At 34.6% G+C, this 17,332-nt stretch overlaps 1 protein-coding gene across 1 annotated transcript in view; it reads left to right on the top strand.

Moving 5' to 3' along the window:
• LOC102020708 overlaps nucleotides 1-16,549 on the top strand; it is a 38,155-nt gene extending 21,606 nt beyond the window's left edge. Inside the window, exons 7-16 of the mRNA XM_005410140.1 lie at nucleotides 774-839; nucleotides 2,732-2,809; nucleotides 4,145-4,264; nucleotides 6,015-6,104; nucleotides 6,999-7,118; nucleotides 9,606-9,725; nucleotides 10,963-11,028; nucleotides 11,574-11,672; nucleotides 14,712-14,831; nucleotides 14,958-16,549. Coding sequence (XP_005410197.1) covers nucleotides 774-839; nucleotides 2,732-2,809; nucleotides 4,145-4,264; nucleotides 6,015-6,104; nucleotides 6,999-7,118; nucleotides 9,606-9,725; nucleotides 10,963-11,028; nucleotides 11,574-11,672; nucleotides 14,712-14,831; nucleotides 14,958-15,934 — 1,856 coding nt within the window. The 3' untranslated portion in view covers nucleotides 15,935-16,549. The remainder of the gene's footprint in view (nucleotides 1-773; nucleotides 840-2,731; nucleotides 2,810-4,144; nucleotides 4,265-6,014; nucleotides 6,105-6,998; nucleotides 7,119-9,605; nucleotides 9,726-10,962; nucleotides 11,029-11,573; nucleotides 11,673-14,711; nucleotides 14,832-14,957) is intronic.
• Nucleotides 16,550-17,332: the final 783 nt, after the last annotated feature.

Below are 17,332 nucleotides of genomic sequence, written 5' to 3'. Positions count from 1 at the left end.
TTTGGAATAAGTTACTGATGAAAAAGTGAAATGTATTTAAGTCTAAAACATGCTGACAACTTTGAGTCTTTAAACACTCCTTCTTATTTCTTGAAGCAAGGTTTGAGATTAGTTTTTTTTTTTAAATTTCATTCTTAGAGATAGAAGAATAAAAACATGTTAACAAACACACAGACATAAACAAAACAACACAAAAACAATAAAAACAATACAGAATTTCAGACAAGGTGAAAAGAAATTGACAATGGTTGCTGTATTACATAGTTATCTTCATACTGGTTACTCAGATAACCAAATACAGACATAAAGAATGATCAAACAATTAAATATCAATTGCTTCTCTTAAGAAAGCAATAGGAATTAATACTACCATTCTCCTGGCCATTTTGTGTATATATGTATATTTTTTTCCCCTCTCTTCTTTCTTTTCTTTTTTCCCTCATCGCAGTCATTCTTTCCTTTTGAACAGTTTCTTTCCCTTTCTCACTACCTATTGTACCTTTGAGATTTCATTTACCCTTTCATGTTCTTATACCAGGGAGACAATATGTTATTTACACATGTGAGTCTTATTCATTTCACTTATGAGTATGGTCTGTAGTTGCATCCATTTACGTATAAAAGCCTCGAGTTTATCTTTTTTTATAGCTGTGTAATATTCCATTATGTAAAGATACCACCGCTTTTTTATCCATTCCTCAATAGAGTAGTATTTTATGATGCTTTTAATTTTCTTAGTTCTTTTCTGATGTCCTCCTTCTCTCTTGTGGCAGGTACACAGTTGTATCCAGATGACTATTGTGAAAGAGCGGAACTTTCCAGTTTTGTGCAAACTGAAGGTATGAAAGAAAGCTAAGAGATGATACATCTTGGACATTAGGAAATCAGGGTAACTGGATTAGAATTGAGCTGTGGATTGAAAGAAATACCTTTGACATGCCCTACACAGTGTTATTTTTGACTCTATATGACAAAATATTGAAAATAGATTCTCATCAGAAAGTCTTTTAATTTTTTTTTAAAAATTACATGTTAATAGGAAAAACAATAAAAATAATGATACAGAATTTTAACCCACTGTAGTAGAGGATTAACAACGGTTAATAAAATGCATGTTATTATCTGCAATGTAGCTTCTAAACTAAAAGATATAGGCATAAAAAATTACTGAAACAGTGTAAGCACAAACTGTTCTTTTAACCAGCTAAAGAACTAAAAGTACAATTATCTTAGCTATCTTGTGTCTGTACATCTATGTATTTATGTATCTATGTATCTATCCATCTATCTGTCTATCTATCTGTAATGTTTTTCTTTTTCCTTCTTTTCTCCTTGCCCACATTACAGTTGTGCTTTCCTTTTCAGCAGTCTTTTCTTCTCTCACAATATCTATTGTACATTTTGAATCTCATTTACTCTTGTATTCTCTTACAGTAGGGAGGCTGTACGACGTTTACACATATGACTCTGATTTATTTTACGTGTGAGTTTGGTCTCAAGTTATATCCATTGAATACAAAAGCCTTAGAGTTATCTTTCTTTATTCCTGAGTAGTACTCCAGTGTAGAAAGCTACCATATCTCTTTTATTCATTCTTCAGTTGATGTACACTTGAGCTTTTTCCCAGTTTTAGGTATTATAAATTGTGCTGCTATAAACATGGGTGCACATATATTGCTATGGTATGACGTTTTTAATTCTTCTGAGAAAATACCAAGTAGGGGAATAGCTGGGTAGAATGCCACCTCTCATCCTAATTTTTGTAGGACTGTCCACACTGATTTCCACAGTGGTTGTACCAGTCTGCACTCCCACCAGCACTGGAGAAGAGTACTTTTTCCCCCACAACCTGAGCAGCATTTGTTATTGGTAGATTTCTTGATCAAATTCTCTTTTTAGGAATATGAACTTATCAAGGATTAGGTCAGTCCTTTCAAGTGGAATTAAAACTATGCTGCCTGTAAATTTGGATGGAGTTGCTTATGAGAGTGTTAACCGTGTAAACGTAACATGAAAACTGTGAGGTTTTGAGCACTCATTTATTTCTTTTTTTTTAGAAGCAAACTTACAGAGTAGCATTTTATGATGCTTTTAATTTTCATAGTTCTTTTCTTACCTCCTCCGCTCTTGTGGTACCAGGTGCACAAGTGTCCCTAGATGACTACTGTGAAACAGTGGAACTTTCCAGTTTTAAGCAAACTGAAGGTATGCTGGAAAGTGAACAAAAACTGATCCATCTTGGACATTAGGAAATCAGAGTAATTGTATTAGTATTTTGACAGTGGAATGAAAGAAACATCTTTGGACATGCCATACAGAGTGTTCTGTGTGACCCTGTGACAAAATATTTAAAATGAACTCCCCCCCTCACCCCGGTACCGGGAATCAAACTCACGACCTTGTGCTTGCCAGGCAGGTGCTGTGCAGCTGAGCTAAATCCCCAGCCCCTAAAATGAACTTTTTTTTAAGATTCTCGTTTTTAAATCTATGAATTTATCCAGGATTAGCTCATTCTTTTCAAATGGAATTGAAGCTATCTTTCCTTTACCTATAAATTTGGAATAAGTTATTGATAAAAATGTTAAATGTATTTAAGGGTAAAATATGCTGACAGGTTTGAGCCTTTAAGCACTCACTCTTACATTTTGGAAACAAGGTTTTAGAATAGTATATTATGTTGTCTTTAATTTTCTTAGTTCTTTTTCCACTTCCCCCTCTTCTGTGGTAACAGGTGCACAAGCGTCTCCAGATGACTATTTTGAAATAATAGACATGTTTGGCTTTGAGCAGAGTGAAAGTATGACAGAAGGTGAGCAAATACATGATCCATCTTAGACATTGGGAATTCCAGGTAATTGTATTAGAATTTAGAAAGGTGACTGAAATAAATATCTTTGACCTGCCCTACACAGTGTTATGTGAGACTCTGTACATAAAAAATATGAAAATAGAGTCTCGAAAGATTGTCTTTTAAAATTTCCTAAATTTTGCAGTAAAGAGAAAAAATAATAGAAATTGATACAGAATTTTAAAACATGATAATAGATGATTACCAATGGTTAATATAAAGCATATTGTTACCTGGAATATACTTGTGCTGATTAGGAGATATAGGCATGAAAGCTTACTCCAACAATATAAGCAAAGACTGCTATTTTTAACCAACTAAGGGGAATTAATAGTATAATTATTTTAGCTATCTTGTGTTTATCTATCTATCTATAATCTATCTATTAATCTATCTATATACATTCTTTCTTTCGCCTATGCTTTTTTTCCTTTTGGCCCTCCCAGTTGTTACATACTTTTGATGGGTTTCTTCCCCTAGCACAATATTTATTTTACATTTTGGAACTCATTTATTCTTACATTTTCTTACATTAGGGAAGCAATATGGTGTTTACACGTAAGGGACTGATTTATTTTACTTATGATATGTTCTCAAATTGCATCATTTTCATACCAAAGCCTTAAGTTTATCCTTCTTTATACCTGAGTACTACTCCATTGTATAAAGATACCATAGCTTTTTTATCTACTCCTCAGTTGTTGTGCATCTGAGTTCTTTTCAGGCTTTAGCCATTACAAGCTGTGCTGCTGTAAACATGGGTGCTCATATATTGCTCTGACATGACGTTTTTATTTTTTTTTTTATTTATTTATTTATTTTTTTTTTGACATGACGTTTTTAATTCTTCTCGGAAAATACCATGAAGGGGAATTGTTGGGTCGAACGTGACCTCTCACCTTGGTTTTTTGAGGACTGTCCACTCTGTTTTCCACAGTGGTTGTACCAGTCTACACTCCCACCAACACTGGATAATGGTACATTTTCCCCCACAACCTGGCCAGCATTTGTTATTGGTCGATTTCTTGATCAGATTCTCTTTTTTAAGTCTATGAATTTATCAAACATTAAGGGAGCCCAAAGAATGGAATTGAAACTATCCTGCCTTTAGTTATCAATGTGAATTAAATAGTTTATGAAGTTGTTAACTGTTTAAGGGTAAAATATGCTGAAAACTTTGAGTCATTAAGCACTCAGTCTTTTCTTATTTTTTTGATACAAGCTTGCAGTGTAGTATTTTATGATGTTTTAATTTTTGTATTTATTGTCTCACCTCCTCCTCTGTTGTGGTGCCAGGAGCACAAGTGTCTCCAGGTGTCTACTGTAAAACAATGGATCTTTCCAGTTTTGACCAAACTGAAGGAGTGACAGAAAAGAAGCAAGGAGATTTTCCATCTTGGACATTAGGAATTCAGGGTAATTGTATCTCTCTTTGGATCTTGAACTGAAAAAATATCTTTTGATATGCCCTATACAGAGTTCTGTGAGACTCTGTGACACAGAATTGAAAATAAACTTTGTTTTAGATTCTCTTTTTTATATTTATGAACTTGTCAAGGCTTAGCTCACTCCTTTCAAATGGAATTGAAATCATCTTTCCTTTACCTACAAATTTGGAATGAGTTATTGATGGAAATGTAAAATGTATTTAAATGTAAAATATGCTAAAATTTTTGTCTTTAAGCACTCATTCTTTTTTTTTTGGTGGACGCAAGGTTTTAGAGTAGTGTATTATGATGTCTTTCATTTTCTTAGATCTTTTCTAACCTCCTCCTCCTTTGCGGTGCCGGGGGCACAAGTGTATCCAGATGAGTATTGTGAAACAGTGGATCTTTCCAGTTTTGAGCAAACTGAAGTTATGACAGAACATGAGCAAAGAGATGATTCTCCTAGGATATTAGGGAATCTGGGTAATTGTGGTAGAATTGGGAAAGCTGACTGAAATAAATATCTTTGACCTGCCCTACACAGTGATATGTGAGACTCTGTACATGTGAAAATATTGACAATACTAGTCAGATTGTCTTTTTAATTTTTTAATTTTGTATGAAAGAGAATAAACAATAAAAATAATGATACAGAATTTTAAAATACAATAGTAGTTGATTAATACTATTTAATATAGTGCATATTGTGACCTGCAATGTGATTGCTCAGATTACAATATATTGGCATGAAAAATTTCTCACACACTATAAGCACAAACTGGCCTTTTCAATGAACATAGAAAAATTAATAGCATAATTATCTTAGTTATCTTGTTTATATATCTATCTGGCTGTCTATCTATCTATCTATCTATCTATCTATCTATCTATCTATCTGCATTTTTCTTTTCCTTTCCTTCTTTTCTCCTCTCTTCCATCACAATTGTTCTTTCCTTTTGAGTAATTGCTTCTCCTTCAGTGACATCTATTGTATGCTTTGGATGTCATTTACTAATGCATTTTCACACTAGAGAGGCAATATGACATTTACACATGTGAGTCTGATTTATTTCACTTATCAGTATGTGTCAAATTGCATCCATTGACGTATAAAAAATGACGTATCATTCTTTATATCTGATTAGCACTCCATTTTATAAAAATACCATATCTTTTCATCCATTCCTCAGTTGATGGGCATTTGAGTTGTTTCCAATATTTAGCTCTTAAAAATAATGCCGCTGTAAACATGTGTGCTCATATATGACTCTGGTATGATGTTTTTAATATTTTTCGGAAAATATTCAGAAAGGAAATAGCTGGATCAAATGCAACCTCTCATCCTAGTTTTCTAAGGACTCTGCAAAACCAGTTTCCACAGTTTCCAGCAGTCTATACTCCCATCAACACTGGAGCACGGTAGCTTTTTCTGCAAAAACCTGCCAGCAATTATTATTAGTTGATTTCTTGATCAGGTTCTCTTTTTTAAGTCAATGAATTTATTAAGGATTAGATCATTCCTTTCAAATGGAATTGAAACTATGCTGCTCCTACTCTTAAATTTGGACTGAGTTGCTTATGAAAATGTTAAGTGTATAAATGTAAAACATGCTGAAATCCTTGAGTGTTTATGGCCTCATTTGTTTCTTACTTTTTGGAAAGAAGGTTACAGAGTAGTATTTTACGATGGTTTTAATTTTTTAGCTCTTTTCTGACCTCCACCTCTCTTGTGGTGACAGGTGCCCAAGTGTCTACACATGACCATTGTGAAAGAGTGGGTCTTTCCTGCTTTGACCAAACTGAAGAGATCACAGAAAGGGAGCAAAGAGGTGATCCATCTTGGACATTAGGAAATCAGGGTAACTGTATCACTGTTTAGACCATGGACTGCAAGACACAACTTGTCACACGCTCTACACAGTGGAATGTCAGAATCTATATATGAAAAATACTGAAAACAGATTCTTCTCATATTCCCTTTTTTTTAAAATCAGTGAATTTATTAAGGATTAACTGAACCTTAAAAATGGAATTGAAAGTACCGTGCCTTTACTTATCCATTTGGATTAAGTGCATTATGAAAGTGTTACCTGTTTAAGGGTAAAATATGCTGAAAACGTTGAGTCATTTAGCACTCAGTCATATTTTTTTGTTACAAGTTGCAGAGTAGTATTTGATGGTGCTTTTAATTTCCTTTGTTCTTTTCTGACCTCCTCCTCTTTTGTGGTACCGGGCACCAAAATGTCTCCAGGTGCCTTCTGGGAAGTAGTGGTACTTGACTGTTTTCACCAAACTGAGGGTATGCCAGAAAGGGAGCAAAGAGATGATCCACCTTGGACATTAGAAAATCAGGGTAATTGTATTACTATTTAGACTTTGGACTGCAAGACGTAACTTTTCACATGCTCTACTCAGTGGAATGTGAGAATCTGGACATGGAAAGTATTGAAAATTGATTCTTGTCATATTCTCTTTTATAAATCAATGAATTTATCAAGATAAACTGAGTCTGAAGAATGGAATTGAAACTATCGAGGCTTTTACATATAAATTTTAATGAGGTTGTTTATGAAAGTGATAATTACTTATAGGTAAAATATGCTGAAACTTTGAATCTTTAAGCACCAGACTTTTCTTTTTTTGATACAAGTTTGCAGAGTAGTGCTTCGTGATGCTTTTAATTTTCGTAGTTCTTTTTACCTCCTCTTCTCTTGTGGTGCCAGGTGCACAAGTGTCTCCAGATGTCCACTGTGAAACAGTGGAACTTTCCAGTTTTGAGCAAACTGAAGGTGTGTCAGGACGTGAGCAAAGATATGATCCTTCTAGGACATCAAAATATCCAGGTAATTGTATTAGAATTTGGAAAGCTGACTGAAATAAATATCTTTGACATGCCCTACACAGTGATATGTGAGACTCTGTATATAACAAAATATGGATAATAAATTCTAGCCAGATTGTCTTTTAAATTTTTTAATTTTTAAAATTTTCTTAAAGGAAAAAAGGTTCATTTCAGTTAATAACTTATAGAAGTTTCAGTCCATTAGTCTGCTTGCTCTAAGGCAGGGTGGCGTGGCAGAGGAGAAACAGTCCATGGCAGGGCAGACAGAAGCCCTAATTTTTAAAAATTTTATATTAAAGATGATTTATTTCACTTATGAGCATGATCTCAAGTTGCATCCAGTTACCTATAAAAGCCTCAAGTTTATCCTTCTTTATGCCTCAGTAGTACTCCATTGTGTAAAAATAGTATATCTTTTTTATCCATTCCTTGGTTGATGTCCATTTGAGTTGTTGCCAAGATTTAGCTATTATAAAAATGGCTTCTGTAAACATGTATGCACATATATCATTCTGGTGTGATGTTTTTAATTCTTCTGGAAAATCCTCAGAAGGGGAAGAGCTGGGTTGAATGCAACCTCTCATCTGCAATGTAGCTGCTCAGATTACAGAACAGAGGTATGAAAAATTACTCAAACAAAAAAATTTAAAAAGTTACAAAAGAAAAATTACTCAAACAATATAAGCACAAACTATTCTTTTTAACCAACTAAGAGAAACTAATAGTATAGTTATCTTGCTTATTTTTTGTGAATGTCAATCTATCGTTTATCTATCATCTATCTACCTTCCTATCTAGCTAGCTAGCTAGCTATCATCTCTACCTTTTTTGTTTCCTCTTCCATCTTTTCTCCTTTCCCCCATCCCTTTTGTTCTTTCATTTTGTGCAGTTTCTTCCCATTGCACAATATCTATTGTATGTTTGGATCTCTTTTACTCACATTTTCTTACACTAGGGAAGCAATATGCTGTTTACACATATGATTCTGATTTATTTCACTTGTGAGTATGGTCTCCAGTTGCATCAATTTACCTATGAAAGCCCTGAGTTTATTGTTGTTTATACCGAGTAGTACTGCATTGTATAAAAATACCATGTTTTTTATCCATTCCTCAGTTGATGTGCATTTGACATGTTTCCAAAATACAGCATTTATAAGTTGTGCTGCTGTAAAGATGGGTGCATATGTATCACTCTAGTATGATGTTTTTAATTTTTCTGGGAAAATACCAGAAGAGGAATAGCTAGCTCAAATGCGACCTATCATCCTAGATTTTGAGGATTCTCCACACTGATTTACACAGTGGTTGTAGCAGTGTACACTCCCACAAACAGTGGAGAAGGGTAGCTTTCTCACCACAAACCTACCAGCATTTGTTATTGGTTGTTTTTTGAAATTAGATTCTCTTAATTGTTTAAGGGTAAAATAGGAGGAAAACTTTGAGTCTTTAAACACCCAGTCTTTCCTTATTTTTTTTGATGGAAGCATGTGGAGTGGTAGTTCATGATGCTTTTAAGTGTCATAGTTCTTTTCTTACCTCCTCCTGTCTTGTGGTGCCAGGTGCACAGGTGTCTCCAGATGTTTCTTGTGAAACAGTAGAACTTTCCAGTTTTGAGCCAGTGGAAGGTATGACAGAAAGTGAGCAAAGAGATGATCCATCTTGGATATTAGGAAATCAGGGTAATGGTCCTAGAATTTGGACAATGGACTGAAAGAAATATGTTTTGACATGTCCTACACAGTGTTCTGTGAGAGTGCATGTGATGAAATATTGAAAATGAACTTTTTCAGAATTATTTTCCAATCTATGAATTTATCAAGGAGTAGCACAAATTTTTTTTTAAATGGAGTTGAAACTATGCTATTTTTTCTTACTAATTTGGGTGACGTTGTTTATGAAACTGTTACCTGTGTAAGTGCAAAGTACCCCGACAACCTTGAGTCTTAAAATACTCATTCTATTTTTTTGAAACAAGTTTGCAGTCCAGTATTTTATGAAGATTTAATTTTCTTAGTTCCTTTGAGACCTACTCCTGTTTTGTAGTTGCAAGCATACAGGTCTCTCCAGATACCTATTGTGAGAGAGTGGAGATTTCCAGTTTTGAGCAAACTGGGCAAAGAGGTGATCCATCTTGGACATTGGGAAATCAGGGTAATTGATTTGGAATTTGGACAGTAGACTGAAAGAAATGTCTTTTGACATGTTTGAAAACAAATTTGAAAATGAAATTTTTTAGATTTTCTTGTTAAAGCTATGAATTTCTCAAGGATTACCTAACTCTTTTCAAATAGATTTGAAACTATCTTTCCCTTACTTATAAATTTGGAATAAGTTATTGAAGCAAATGTGAAATATATAATATACTGACAACTTTGGGTCTTTGAACACTCATTCTTATTTTTTGGAAACAAGGTTGCAGAGTAGTAGTTTATGATGTCTTTAATTTTCTTAGTCTTTTCTGACCTCCTCCTCCTTTCTGGTGCCAGGTACATACAAGGCTCCAGATGACTATTGTCAAACAATGAGACTGTCCAGTTTTGAGCAGACTAAAGGTATTACAACAAGTGAGCAAGGAGATGATCCTTTTTGGACATCAGCAAATCAGGGTAATTATATTAGAATTTGGATAGTAGACTGAAAGAAATATCTTTGACATGCCCTACATCGTGTTTTGTTGGACTCTATGACAAAATATTGAAAATAGATTCTCTTCAGATTGTCTTTTTAAATTTTTTAAAATTTTATGCTAAAAAGAAAAACCAAAAATGATATAGAATTTTAAAACATGATCATAGATGATTAACAGTGGTTAATATAATGAATACTGTTATCTGCAGTGTAGCCGCTCAGATTACGAGATACAAGCATGACAAATTACTGAAACAATATAAGCACAAACTACTCTTTCTAACCAACCAAGAGAAACTAATAGTAACTATCTTAGCTCTCACCTGAATGTCTGTCTATCTATCTGTCTACCTATCTATCTATCTACAGCTTTTTCTTTCCCCTTCCTTCTTATCTCCTTTTCCCCATCCCAATTTTTCTTTTCTTTTGAGCAGTTTCTCTCCCTTGCACAATATCTATTGTACACTTTGGATCTCATTTACCCTTATATTTTCTTGCAGTAGGGAGGTAATAGTTTGTTTACTCATATGAGTCTGATTTATTTCACGTAGGAGTGTGGTCTCAAGTTGCATCCATTTACCTATAAAAGCCTTGAGTTTATCCTTTTTCATCCCTGTGTAGTATTCCATTGTATAAAAGTATCATAACTTTTTATCCATTTCTTGGTTGATGTGCATTTGAGTTGTTTCCCAGATTTAGCTATTACAAATTATGCTGCTCTAGACATGGGTGCACATACATCACTGTGGTATGATGTTTTGAATTCTTCTGGGAAAATACAAAGAAGAGGAATAGCTAATTTGAATGGGACCTCTCATCCTAGTTTTTTGAGGACTCTCCACACTCATTTTCACTGGTTGTACCAGTCTACACTCCCACCAACACTGGAGAAGGGTACTTTTTTCCCACAACCTGGCCAGCATTTGTTATTGGTTTATTTCTTGATCAGATTCTCTTTCTTAAGTGTATGCATTTATCGTGGAGTAGGTCAGTCCTTTCAAATGGATTTGAAACTATGCTGTGCCTATTTGTAAATTTGGACTGAGTTGCTTATGAAAGTGTTAATGGTGTAAATGTAAAAATTTTTGAAAAATGTAAGGTTTTAAGCACTTATTTGTATCTTGGTTTTTTGGAAAGAAGGTTACAGAGGAGCATTTTATGATGCTTTTAATTTTCTTAGTTCTTTTCTGACCTCCTTCTCTTTTGTGGTGCCAGGTACACAAGTGTCTCCATCTGACTATTGTGAAACAGTGGAAATTTCCTGCTTTGATGAAACTGAAGGTATGACAGAAGTGAGCAAAGTGATATTGCATCTTGGGTATTAAAAGTTCAGGGTAGGGGCTGGGGATTTAGCTCAGCGACAAAAGTGCCTGCCTGGCAAGCGCAAGGTCATGAGTTCGGTTCCTGGTACCGGAGAAAAACAAAAAAAAAAAAAAAAAAAAAAGTTCAGGGCAATTGTATCACTCTTTGGACTTTGGACTGAAGGACATGTATTTTCCTACTCAGATTATGACATACAAGAATGTGAGACTCTGTACATGAAACATATTGAAAATAAATTGTTATCATATTCCCTTTTTTGATCAATGAAATTATCCAGGATTAACTGAGTCATAAAATTGAACTGATACTATACTTCCATTACTTACAAATTTAGATTAAGTGGTTTATGAAAGTGTTAACTCTTTAGGGGTAAAATTTGCTGAAAACTTTGAGTCTTTAAGCATTCAATGTTAGTTTTTTTGAAACAAGGTTTCAGAGTAGTTTTTATGGTGCTTTTTATTTTCTTAGTCATTTTCTGACCTCCTTCTCTTTTGTGGTGCCAGGAACACCAGTGTCTCCACCTGACTATTGTGAAGTAGTGGAAGTTTCCTGCTTTGATGAAACTGAAAGCGATGATCCATCTTGGACATTCGGCAATGAGGGTAATTTTATTAGAATTTGAACACTGGCTAAAAAAATATCCTTTTTCATGCCCTACACCATGTTATGTTAGATTCAGTACATGACAAAATGTTGATAACAGAATTTTTTTTTTTTTTTGGTTTTTCTCCGGTACCAGGAACTGAACTCACGACCTTGAGCTTGCCAGGCAGGCGCTTTTGCCGCTGAGCTAAATCCCCAGCCGCTGATAACAGAATTTTTTGAATTTTCATTATTTATTTTTTTATTTTAAAGCGAGAAAAAACCAAAAACAAATTAACAATAACAAAGACAAAGCAAAACAATAGAAAACCAATCAGAATGACACAGAATTTCAAAATAAGATAATAGGAAATTAACAATGATTGTTATATTACATACTGTTATCTTCAACGAAGTTGCTCAGATTACCAGATGTAAGAATGCAAGATTGATTCAACAAAATATTAACTATTTCTTTCAATAAATTACAAGAAATTAGTGGTACCATTATTTTAATTATCATGTATATATATATTTCCTTCATTTCTCTTTTCCCCCATCCCAATTGTTCTTTCCTTATAAAAAATGATAAACAGAACAATGAAACTGACTTTCAAAACTAGTTATTAGGACAGATTGAATAGTTAAAACGTTGTGTATTTTCCTCTTCCTAGTAGTTATTCAGAGTAGAAGATATATATATATATATATAAGATATATATATATATAAGATATATATATATATATATAAGATATATATATATAATATTTTCTATACAATATTAGCACAAGACTTTCTAATGAACTAGAGAAATTAGATGTATAACAATGTTAACTGTTGTGTATACATATATTTTTTTTCCTTTTTTCCTTTCTTCATTTCCCTTTCCCCATTCACAGTTTGTCTTTTCTTTTGAATAGTTTCTTCCCAACTTGCAATATCTATTCTACATTTCAAATCTCTTTTACTTGTTTGTTTGACACACCACTGAGACAATATGATGTTTACACATATGAGTCTGATTTATTTCATTTGTCAGTATGGTCTCTAGTTGTATCCATTTAGATATAAAAGCCTCAAGTTTATCCTTCTTTATAGCTGAGTAATACTCCATTGCATAAAATTACCACATCTTTTTTCTCCATTCCTCAGTTGACGGGCATTTGGGCTGTTTCTAAGATTTAGCTATTACAAATTGTGTTGCTATAAACATGGATGCACATATATCGCTGTGGTATACTTCAGTTCTTCAGCAAAAATACCCAGAAGGGGACTAGCTGGGTTCAATGGGATCTCTAATCCAAGTTTTGTTGAGGAATCTCTACACTGATTTCCACAGTGGTTGTAGCAATCTACACTCCCACCAAAAGTGGAGAAGGGTTCCCTTTTTCCTTGATACTCCTCTAGTATTTGTTATTTGTTGATTTCCTGATGATAGCCATTCTTTCTGGGGTGAGATAGAATCTCACTGTTATTTTAATTTGCATTTCTGAAATAAGCAATACTGTTGAAATTTTTTCCTATATTTATTTGTCATTTGTATTTATTCATCTGAGATGTGTGTATTCATATCAGATGCCCATTTTTTGAATGGGTCTTTGAATTTTTGGGGCCTGTTTCATTTTGTTTCTTTATATGTTCTAGAAAGAAGTCCTTTGTCTGAGGAACAGTTGGCTAAAATTTATTCCAAATTTGTGGGTTTTCTTTTCACTCTATTGGTGATTTCTTTTGATGTGCAAAAACTTTTAATAGGATGAGATCTCAGTTATTGATTCTTTGAAGTATATCTCATGCAGTTTGGTTTTTGTTCATGAACTCTCTGCCTATGCCTATGTCTTCAAGGTTTCTATCTACTTTCTCTTCCAGCAGATTTAGTGTTTCTGTTTTAATATTTAGATCTTTAATCCATTTTGACTTTAATTTAGTGCATGATGATAGACATGGGTCTAGTTTCAATACAGTTCTGGAAATAGTTAGAGCAATTAAACAGGAGATAGTAATAAAAGGAATAAGAATAGGAAAGGAAGAAGTAAAACTATCACTATTTGCAGATGACATGATAATTTACATGGAAGATCCCAAAACCTCACCAAGAGACTCCTAGAATTAATAAACATATTCAGTAGCATAGCAGGATATGAAGTCAGCACTCAAAAATCAATAGCCTTCCTGTACACAAGCAACAAACTCACTGAGAGAGATATTAGGGAAACCACACCCTTCACAATAGCATCCAAAAAAAATAAACTACTTAGGAATAAATCTAACAAAGGAAGTAAAAGATCTATACACTGAAAATTACAACATTCTGAAAAAAACAGATCAAAGAGGATCTTAGAAAATGAAAAGACATTCCTTGGTTATGGATAGGAAGAGCCAACATTGTGAAAACGACCATACTCCCAAAAATGTTACACAGATTTAATGCAATCCTGATCAAAATACCATTGGAATACCTCACAGATCCAGAGAAAACATTCCTAAAATTCATTTGGAATGAGAAAAGTCTTAGAATACCAAAGATAATCCTTGCCAACAAAGGCTATGCAGGAGGCATCACAATCCCTGATGTAAAATTATACTAAAAAGCTCCTCTGATTACATCAGTATGATATTGGCAAAAAACAGACCTGCGGATCAATGGAACAGATTAGAAGATGCAGACACAACTACAAACCCACTCAGCCACCTTATCTTTCACAAAGGGGGCCAAACATATTCACTAGAAGAAAGATAACCTCTGCAATAAGTGGTGCTGGAAAAACTGGCTTTTCACATGCCTGAAACTAAAACTTGAATTTCTTTTTTAAATCTATGAATTTATCAAAGATTAGCTCACCCTTTTTTAAATGGAATTGAAGCTATCCTGACTTTCTTTGTAAGTTTTGAATATGTTGTTTTAAAAGGCGTTAACTGTATAACTGTAAAATTTGCTGAAAACTGAGTTTTAAGCATTCTTTTTTTTCTTCTTTTTTGGGACGAGGTTGCAGAGTATTGTTTTATAATGTTTTTAGTTTTCTTAGTTCTTTTCTGACCTCCTCCTCTTTTGTGGTGACAGATGCACAAGTGTTTATACCTGACTATTGTGAAACAGTGGAAGTTTCCCTCTTTGATGAAACTGAAGGTATGAGAGAAAGTGAGCAAAGAGATGATCCATTTTGGACATTAGGAGATCAAGGTAATTCCAGAAATCATAATTCCAGGAGTCCAAGTTCAGAACATGAACATTTATCATTTTCAAGAAAACTCAGTTAACATATAGAAAATCCATAGTCTGAGTTAACATTTGCAACTTCATCTACAGCACAAGAAAGTACAACTGAAGCACTAATAGAAGACTCATCTACCAAAACACGAAGATCCAGAAGTAGGAGACGAAGAAATCGCAGAGCTAGAAGAAGAGATGAAAATTCTTTACATCCATATGTAAGAAGTGAATGTTTAATGAGATTTCATGACAGTACGTCACCTATGACTTTTGAGCAGGTGTCAATAAATGCCTCTAGAAATGAACCACGTAAGACATTCAGACACCAGATACCTAGACCTGTGTTACAAAATAGAGAGAGGTCTGCAACTTATGTACCATCCAATCAGTTTTCAGGACAATATTCTACACACACAGCCAGAAACAGGAAACCTACACAACCGAGAACAAGGCATACGTTATTAGCTCCTGATCTTCAGATCAACAGCTTTCCTGGAGAAGATTCTCCAAGTGATATAAGTCCATTCAGACCCAAGAAAGCATACAATAGTGACAATGTAGAAAATGTTCTAGACGAGGCCAGAAATATATTTTCACGTGCTGAAGAGGCAGGTATAAGAAGTAATGTTGGTACCCTCAGAAGACCTGCTTTCAGAAGTTCAAATACTGGTTTAATTGATACAAGGTCTGTTGCAACTCAGAGAGGAACTTTAGGGCGGAGAATGACAGGATCTGGTAGATGCAGTAATCTGATGAACACTGATAGGGATGTACAGCGTAGGGGCTTACCCCCAACTCAAAACACGTGCATGGCAGAGTCACAGCGTAGAAGAAACAGTTCTAATTTCCGTCGCAGGGTTGAACCTCATCGTGGTGCAACAACCACTTGCAATCCAAGCTCCCGCTGCACTCCAGGTCCTAGTAGTCACCCTATGTTCAGTGCCAGGTCTCACAATGAAAATCCAGAAGTTGCCTCAGAGACGTTTGAAGGCATTAATGAGAGACGAGCACCAGTAGGCTCACGATCACAGCCCAGACAAGGACGTCAACATGCACGTTGGCTAACTAAATGAACCTAACTAAAATGTACCCCAGCTCCCCTTAGGTGAGCTAGTCCTTATTGGTGAAAGTATTTTTCACCCACCTAGAAGATTTACAAAGCAACAGACTGACAACTTGCCAGTAAGAACATTTAGAAAAACTGATGCTCTTAAGTACTGTGCTGTTTATATTACACAATACGAAAAAGGCCATAAGATTCGCATACTAACTTGTTCCCATGAATATTACAGTCACTGCCTTGCTCCTTGGCTATCGGACAATTCTACCTGTCCTATTTGTCACAGTGACATAATACATTATAAGAACAGAGAAAATTCTTAAGTTGAGAACCCTCAGCAATGTCAAATTACACTGATGAACAAATAATAGTCACTTGCTTTCAGTTTACTTTTTTTAAAAAAGAAGAGAATAGTTTAAAAAAAGTAGCTAAATACCAAACTCACAGTCAAAAACAAAATGAGGCAGAAATATTAACAATGATACAGGATTTCAAGACAAAATGGTAGGAATTAACAGTGGTTGTTGTTTTACATATTGTTATCTTCAATGAAGTTGCTCAGTTAGCAGATGTAAGGATACCAGATTGAGCAAACCATTAAGGAGAATAAAAAATAATAATTAAAAAAACAGAGATGATACAGAGTTTCACTAGACAAGATAGTAGGAATTCAGCAATGGTTGTTATATTGCATATTGTTGTTGTCTTCATATCAGTTGCTCAGATTATCCGATATAAGCATGCAAAATTGGTCAAAATAAAAAAAATAAGCATTAACTGTTTCCTTCAATAAACTGCCTTTGAAGTGATATTTGTACACAAAATAACAACCTGTACTGAATAATTTGTTAAAGAACAAATTACCCCAGTTTCTGTTTTCAAAATAAAAAGACATTTAAAAAATGGTGTCTTACCTGACTTTAAAAAACAAATACCACGTTGTAGCAGCTCACTGAATTTCAGTAGAAATTTAGCAGTTATACTGGGTGGGGATGCCCTGGATTTCCTGAAAGATTTAGCATTTTCAGCCCACTGTCAATGGGCCCTAATGCTTTAGGCACCACATAGCATGGCAGGAGCATGGGGTGGAGAAAGTTGCTCACTTCATAGTGCCTGGGAAGCAGAGAGAACAAGGGGCTGGAGACCCAATACCTCTTCAAGGGTATATTGCCAATAAAAATTTTCACCTACTAGGCCCCACCTTGTAGGCTGATGATCAAGCTATATTAGCATTCCTCTTGCTGCAATAGAATACCTGACACGTGCAATTTAAAGGAGAGAAGGTTTATTTTGGTTCACAGTTTTCAGAGGATTCACTCCATGGTGGATTGGCTCCAAGGAAGACATGGCATGGCAGACAGGCATAGCAGAAGAAAGCTTCACCCTTTGGCAGCCAGGAAGGAGAGAGAGA

This window comes from Chinchilla lanigera, unplaced genomic scaffold (genome assembly GCF_000276665.1).
Source record: "Chinchilla lanigera isolate Chin_1 unplaced genomic scaffold, ChiLan1.0 scaffold00130, whole genome shotgun sequence".
NCBI classification, from domain to species: domain Eukaryota; kingdom Metazoa; phylum Chordata; class Mammalia; order Rodentia; family Chinchillidae; genus Chinchilla; species Chinchilla lanigera.
The sequence above is the reverse complement of the archived record's forward strand: the minus strand, read 5'-3'. Positions and strand labels throughout refer to the sequence as shown.